At 48.6% G+C, this 8,393-nt stretch overlaps 1 protein-coding gene across 1 annotated transcript in view; it reads right to left on the reverse strand.

Annotated features, from left to right (window-relative positions):
* myo9aa (myosin IXAa) overlaps window positions 1-6,163 on the reverse strand; it is a gene marked incomplete at both ends in the record, with an annotated part of 101,829 nt that extends 95,666 nt beyond the window's left edge. The window contains one exon of the mRNA XM_084437335.1: window positions 5,276-6,163. Within this exon, the coding sequence (XP_084293461.1) occupies window positions 5,276-6,163 (888 nt within the window). The remainder of the gene's footprint in view (window positions 1-5,275) is intronic.
* Window positions 6,164-8,393: the final 2,230 nt, after the last annotated feature.

The following is an 8,393-nucleotide window of genomic DNA, read 5'->3' on the forward strand; positions in this document are numbered from 1 at the left end:
GGGTCGTTCAGTGATCGAAGGGTCAGTGGTTCGAATCCCAGCTCTGACTGTCCACATGTTGAAGTGTCCTTGAGCAAGACACCTAACCCCAAATTGCTCCCAATGAGCAGGTTAGCACCTTGCATGGTGCTACCTTGCACCTTGCTACCGCCATTGGTGTGTGAATGTGTGTGTGAATGGGTGAATGAGAGGCCATTGTAAAGCGCTTTGAGTGCTGCTAAGGTGGAAAAGCGCTATATTAATGCAGTCCATTTACCATTACCATTTACCATTCAATCATATTAAAATTAAGTCATTTGCCGGCAGGCTGATAGAGGGCTTATCATCTCATTTTTTCATTATCTTAGTATTAGGGAAAAGGCATTTAGAATTGAATCAGAGGCATTTAGCTCGTTCATTTCCTGGAGCCTATTGTTTGGCTGAAAGCATTTCATGATGGTAATGAGTTGTCCGACTAGACATGAAGAGAAATGACAAACGGATATAAAAGGTGAACATTCCAGTGTATTGCGCAATCATGCAGTATAGTGCGGTTCCTTGTTTGAAGCCACTCTGTGTGTTTACATACTGTACTGCCCTAAACTACACACTTCTACTCACCTTACCTCAACCCCATATACAGTAACCTTATTCCACATGTACTGTAGCTACTATACAGTAACCTTGTGCGAGAATTCTGACAGCTTGTTTTCCTCAAACTTCATCTCATCCGAACCCAACTGACCCTCTTAGAAACACGGAAATTAGACTTTTTTCCCACAACGGAAGGATACACCAGATTCTGTGCCGGGAAGCCTGGGGCTCAATCGATCCCAATCAGACTCGGCCCGTCTTTTCCAGAGAAGGAGTAAAGACAAGCACTTCCAGCGGACAGTAAATCCCCCAGAATCCACGCTGACCCCACCCTGAACAATAATACGTACTAATCACAATACTGAATATTCCCAGGGAACCGGGGGAGTGGGTATTACATGTGCTGTGTTTGTGTGTCTCTTTCTGTGTGTGTGTGTGTGTGTGTCTGTTTCTGTGTTTGTGTCTGTTTCTGTGTGTGTTTGTGTGTCTTTCTGTGTTTGTGGGTCTGTTTCTCTGAGTGTGTGTGTGTCTCTTTCTGTGTTTGTGTGTCTGTTTCTGTGTGTTTGTGTCTGTTTCCATGGGTTTGTGTGTCTGTTTGTGTGTGTTTGTGTGTGTTTGTGTGTGTTTCTGTGAGTGTTTGTGTGTCTCTGGAGTTGGGAGGGGAGCAGGGAAGTGAAGCTGCTGACCAGGGCTGGTTCACTGTGGGAGAGTTAGCGCGGGCCGGGGATATCTGTGGAAAGGGCATTAGTAGCCGAAGATTGAGCAAAAGATTCTCACCGACGGTATGTTCCCGCAACAAAACCACACACCAATACAGACAGAGGTCGAAGGGAGGATGTCTATAACGATCACTATTAGTCTGAGTCCCCCCCTCTAACATGTCCGCCCAGCACTAGCTCATACCGAGGTCTCACTGCACACTGAGACACTAAAAGGAAAACTATAAAACATCTTCAGATCTAATGGAAGTCTGCTGAGCACCCAGTCGTGCAGAGGGAGTTGATTTGTGTGGTGTGTCTATTAGTGTGTGTGTGTGTCATCCTCTAATTTAAACAGACATTAAGAGCAGTGCCAGGAGTCTGGAAGCCTCCCTCCCAACACCACCTCAAGCTGCTCCCACACTAACAGCCAGAGACGGCTCCTCATTCTTCACAAGCAGGTAGCAATGAAGCACCAGCAGAATGAGCTGAGCTAATTTACCACCTCCTGCCTGCTCCAGACCGCTCGCTCATATCCACAGGGTGACATGAGATACACCAATAATTGTGTCTTGTCAAAGGTTTCTTTGGTTCTATGCAAAAGAAAGAAAAGGTTTTTTCAAAGTATGTCATTTCGGGTGCTGTGCATATTTATGCGGCATTGTTGATGCAGTTCCAAAGACGATGTCTTCACTGCAACTGCTCTTTGATCACTGCAACGGCTTTTTGTTGTGAAAATCAAAACAAGAGCCTACTTGTTGAATACAGAATGTTGGCGCTTTTTTTTTATCATCAGTTATTTCAGCTTATCAGGAACGCCCTTGAAGTTTCATACGATGCGTAACATTTAGCCTAAAAACCTCTCCGACTTGTTTGAAACAGGGAAACGTTTCCACATCTCTGGCTCCCATCCATCTCCGATGTGAGTGGGGAACACCTGCAAACCAACCGCTCTTCCACCGGCCGACACCTGGATCTGAGGCAGGAGTGGTAGTTACACGGCCACCAGGGGCTTGTCTAGCTTTTAAAGATAGAAAATTAAAAAGGCACCTATCTGGCGCCATCTTGAAACTCAGAAAAAGCCTTTCTTTCTGACGGCTGGGCAGGGAGCCTTTCATCACTTATCAATCTGTCAAGACTGTTTGCTCTCTGCGCTCACATGCCACTGACTAAAAATAGTGCGAGGCAAAGTATTAAGGGTATGCAGCAAACATGTGAGTTATCTCCGAGAAAGAGGATGCACTACTTCCTGAGCTAGGCTATCATTACTGATGATGATGAGTGTTGGACAAACAAGACTAAGAAGGAGTGGTTATCACTGAAACGCCATGTTCAAACTCAAGAGGTTGAATAAAGGTGAACCTTCTTTCACCTGTAGAAGAAACATAACATAAGCAGCATTCAAAATGGTGGCTGTCAAAGTAAAGACAGTGGGAAAAAAAGAGATAATGGTAAAAGCCTTGGGGGGGGGATTGTTTGATTGTGGGATTCTCCAATGTGATTTAGACAGAGTTGAAGTTGTGAGAGGCCTATCTAGTTCAAGCGTTGGAGCATTTAGGGGGTTAACAGTGAGCCCTGTCATAGAATGGCAAAACGCTTGTAAACAAAGTCAGGAATGATGGACAGCTAAGCACCAGACCTACAGTGCATGAATATGTCTAATTTCCCATGCGCTCATATACATCTTCATTTCGAGTCATTACACGTCCGAAACTGAGCTAAAAGGGTTAGGCGAGGAGAAGAAAGACGACTACCCTTTAACGCTTTAAAAGGTGACCTCACAGGCTCACACCACCCAAAACATAATCTCACTTCTAAGTTGCCACACAGACATGTATCTATTATTTAATTGAGATTTGACTCATTTCTATCAATCCTACATTTGATTTATTTGAGCACTCGAGCGACAGGGCTTGTCAGGAGTTGGGAGTTAACTGCTGCTGTTGGCAGAGGTCCAAGCAGACTAAAGCCTCCTGTAAGTGATATGATCTTCCATCAAGCGTTAACATGCTGTCTGTCTGCCGGTAGCCTGGGGTGAGTGAGCTTACCAACTGACAACCGTTCAAATATCTCTGTCGTCTGCTTTGGCTTTGCAACAGTATTCTGGGAACAGGTCAACCATGTTCTCTACTGTTTCATCTCATATTCCCCCTTGAACACACTAGTGGATACAAAGTTAGGTTAACATAATAGGGACACATTTACAAGCAGAGATATTCCATTCATACAGATCGTTCTCATGGCAAGAGGCTTCCCCACTTACTGAATGAGCATTAAAAGCCGTACATTTCTATCTTTCCTTTAAGGCAACAGCAGTCAGTGTGCTACTTTCAGACAGTCATGAAGAAAAACCAGGAAGAGAAGAGGACAGGAAAAGGAGCGCGGCCACACAGGCGCCTGGGTCGTTTTCGCCCCCCCCCCCTCCACCGCAGTCCAGGTATTCATCACTAACGTCCAGATACGCAATCTCCCTGTGCAAACAATTAAAGGCTGCTCCTCTACCCTCCAAAACCACTCAATTGTGCCAGTGTGTTGGAGATTAACCCATGGCGCTTACATATTAGCTCCAGAGATTGGTATTCCAGGGAGACCGGCTTCTAAACCCAAGTACAGTACCGTACAGTGGGCTTTTAGGAAATACTTTTGTCACGTGACACGTGGCCATTCGATTAATATTTTGAAGACACAGCTTAAAGGCTGGCAATATATCCGCCCCCTCATGTGACTCTTCAAATATGACTCATACTCATGAGTTCATTACAAATATAATCCCATGTTTCACGAGTGCCCGTTCGGCTTCCTGGTGGTATGAGTGTGCTCAGTGCCAGTCAGAGTTCCTCACGCTGGAATGCAAGAAGGAATGTGTGCATCGCTCCAAGCACGCCCACGTTCGATGAAACTGGAGCCTGTGTAAATAACTTGCGGGCAGGGGACAGCGAATGGGACAGCCAGCCTGACGACGACATGTCATCTATGAAACGCCTCAGGTTTTCGCTAACCTGACTGACAGCGCTGTACCTATGTTGCTATGCCAAACATGTTCAGGCATTCGGCCAATCTGAAGAGAGGTGACAGAGGGTGTGTTTTGGAGGGTTCAAATGACACCTCCAGTCTCAGAGTGACAAGTCCCGGTACTGTATGCTTGGTATGAGAGCCATGTTCTGAAACAGGGGATGAACTCCCTATGACCGCTCTGGCCTTTACAAACAAACTGATTGGTTTAAATCTCACCCTATGAACGGATACAAACACAGACGGATGGACGGACAGATAATCAGGGACAGATGGACACGGCGCGTATAGAAGTGGCAGCACCGCTTGCACCGCCTAAAAGAGAAGTGGAAACACCGCTCAATAACGCCCGACTAACTATTCAGAGGCTAAAGTGCTCAGAGGAAACAGCTCCTCTGTGTCCCATATGATCCGTGCACAGCTGGGTTCAGGTCCAGTATGGAGCAGAGCACAACTCTGGGACAGCTGCGGCTCAGTACCATTGCGTAACTAATGTTACGAGCCAGCAGTCGCAGCCCAGCTCGTCCCAAGCTGAAACAACCACCCAGGTTAAATATACACTACAGGACAGCAGTAGTCTCTGCATTACAGTAACGCTGTATTACGCTTATCCGCTTTTTTTTAATGGGACAGTACAGTTCGAGGGAGACAGGAAACGTGGGAGAGAGAGAGAGGGGAGGACATGTGGCACAGGACCTGAGCCGGGAATCAAACCCGGGTCCGCCGCGCAAAGGACTAGCCTTCATATGGGGCGCGCCTTACCCGGTAAGCTACCGGGGCGCCCCCTATCCGCTTTTCATTTCACTTGCGACTATCAACACCGCCATGTCATTACATGTAATAGAACTGGTATCTGAGCAATATGTAGACTTTGCAAATGCCTTCGCCAAGATAGGTCAGCACCTTTACCACTCATATTGAATTAGTACACAATTTCAACCGAGATCGCATGGCTAGTCTCTAGATTCACCCTCTTTACGTGATATTCTTACCTCCAAAACAGGCCCCGCCCCCAGGATGATCTGCTCCACCCCGCTAGCGAATCCCTTCTGGCTGAGGGCGGTCAGGTGATGAATCAGGAAGTTGGTGCTCTGGGTCTTCCCGGAGCCGCTCTCCCCCGATATAACGATACACTGGTTGCTCCGCCTCTGCAGCATGGCGTGGTACGCCACGTCCGCCACCGCGTAGATGTGCGGCTCCATCTGCCCCAGCGCGTGGTTGTCGTACATCTTGACGTATTTGGGGTTGTAGATGGGCAGGAACTTGAAGGGGTTGATGACGATGAGAATGCTGCCCACGTAGGTGTAGATCTTCTCCTGGCGGAAGCGCGAGCGCAGGTTGTCCAGCAGCGAGCGCTCGTTGAGCTCCGGCAGGCGGCAGAGGTCGGCGTGGTCGCCCTGCGTCTGGGGCTGCGGCAGCAGGCCGCGCTCCACCAGGCCCCGCCTCTCCTCCGTCACGCGTAGCCACATCTGGAGGCTGCCGCCGTAGTGGATGGACCCGTCCAGGTTCTTCTGGCGCAGCAGGAAGCGGTAGTCCTCGCCGCCGGGGAACGAGCGCTGCTCCAGCGCCACCCGCGGCCACAGCATCATCCGCTGGACGGGGCAGTCCGTGGGGTTGAGGATCCATTCCTCGCCGCCGAACTCCTTGACCTCGGCGAGCACGTAGCACTTGGTGCGTTCCAGGCGGAGGCGCTCGATGACCCGCTCGATGGCCTCGGCGGCCGTGGTGCTCTTGCGGGCGCTGACCGGACAGTAGATGGTCCCCTCGGCCAAGGCGCCCGGGTAGATGCGCACGGTGAACTCGGAGTCCTCGAAACGCTGCCGCCGGCCGAGGGTGCCCACGCCGCCGATGCCGCCGCCGCCGCCATCACGAACGCTCATGGCGGAGATGGAGTTCCCATGAGCAGCACCTCACTCACGCACCTCCTTCGCTGGGCTGGACGGACGACGGCCTCAAGACATCACAGCTGAGGGGGAGAGAGATGGAGAAGAGAGAGAGAGAGAGAGAGAGAGAGAGAGAGAGAGAGAGAGAGAGAGAGAGAAAGAAAGACGCAGAGTGTTGCGTTAGAATCTATTATGGGCTCATTACGCCAGCAGCAACAGAAGTCTAAGATCATATCTAGTCTATCTAAAGCTACTGAACAAACAGTGCCTGCTATTCACAACACTGCCTACATCTCAACTTCAACCTACAAAAACAACTGTCTGGAAAATAATTTTCAGGAAATCTTTGTATAAAATGTTGTTACATAATCGACCAAAGTGCCAAGTGATGGTGTCACTGGACTCCCACATGTACAGTCAAGAGGATCATATAAGGGATAAGTCATCTGGATCTAGAGGATTACCACACACACACACACACACACACACACACACACACACACACACACACACACACACACACACACACACACACACACACACACACACACACACACACACACACACACACACACACACACACACACACACACACACACACACAAAGCAGCTCATCCCAATGCCAAGACTAGCAGATGCCATCCGCTCCTACTGAATACACAATCACACCATTCACCAGTTCCCTCTTAATACACAGCGGAGGGCCATCCGGGGGTTAGAGAAGAGCCAGTAAGAAAAAAACCTCACGGTCCAAAAATGTCCGAAATGTGACTGAAATAATGCAGTATGGTGTTAAGGATACTGGGGTATTGAAATTCAAAGGCCAGTTCTATGAAATAACGCAAGTGCAACAAATACTTCTAAATACAACACTTTGCTTACAAAGACTGGATCAACATGACAATTACTTGGCTTAACTGAATTACTATTTTTTTTATGTTAATCCTTTTCATGTAGTCGGTCAAATTTGGGGGGGTCACAAAAGCCCACGCACACTTACATGCATATGTACGTGCACACACCTGTTGGACTAAGGCCAGGTCACTCAAGTGCAGGTTACAAAAACAGGTTTCAGTGTCTCAAAGACCTCTATTGTCTACGCAGGGCTCCAGCGATGGTGTCTGCACAGTGCCCACGTCGAGATTCACCCCTTGTTTTACACAGGTGGACTGAACCATGTAGCCTAGGAAGGCCAGACAAGTCTTTGCAATTCAGGCAGGCCTTACCCATTTATTCACAGTCCACCATTTCTTTTCACCAATCGTTTAAATATGTTTGGATTTCAAAAACTATTTGAATCAGCCGACAACTATCAGCCCTGATGTGTCCATTGAGCTGGCTGTTGTGTCCATTGAGCTGGCTGTTGTGTCCATTTAGCTGGCTGTTGTGTCTGTTGCTAGGAACAAAGCAGGTCCGGCCATAAAAGTGGCATGTGGGGAGCTGAAAAAATCTAAACAGGAAATGGAACCCAGCGACAGGGAGGCAGAAAAGTGGTGTGCAAAGTGCAGCAGACTCCAGCTGGGACCTAATACAATGCTGTAGCCTTTCTCTCCCATTTCCTGTCGGCCTAGATACAACCCCCCCTGCCATGTTATTGGCCGATGCAACAATGTTGCTAGCTGACGTTAATCATAATGTACATACGTACACAAGCGCACACAGAGTTACAGTAAACGGTCATCCACAAACACACTCATACTGGTCACCCCTGTTCACTCACAGTCCTCTTAACTAGATTGCATAAGGCTGGATATACACACTCTCTGGGGTATTAGCAGGGCACGGTGTCGCGGCCGTGTGAACGTGTGTGTGTGTGTGTGTGTGTGATTGGGCTAGGGTGATGCCCGAGCAGATGGTCAGAGCGCTGGAAATCAAATCAGGAGCCGTCTAAGATCTTCTAGTCCGTTCTACAGTTTTACTGGTCACGCAAACCCCACCGCTGAGGGTGAGGGACATCTTGTCTGTTTGAGATTAGAGGTGGGGGGCGGGGAGGGGGGGTCGTAGATGTCATTGCTGCTGTAAGCCACTGAATGAGCAGCAACGCTAACACAATACGACTCTCCTCAGGTAGAAATGCATGTTCGTTACACTGTCGATATGATGTGGTTAATATGCCACAGATTTGACACCCATAGAGTATTTTGTCCCTTGTATTCAACCACCTGTGCGTGGCAGCATGATTCTTACTAAACGGGGGTGAATGTCGGGTTCGACACTTTACTCAAAG

This window comes from Borostomias antarcticus, assembly GCF_949987555.1.
Source record: "Borostomias antarcticus genome assembly, chromosome: 4".
NCBI lineage: Eukaryota > Metazoa > Chordata > Actinopteri > Stomiiformes > Stomiidae > Borostomias > Borostomias antarcticus.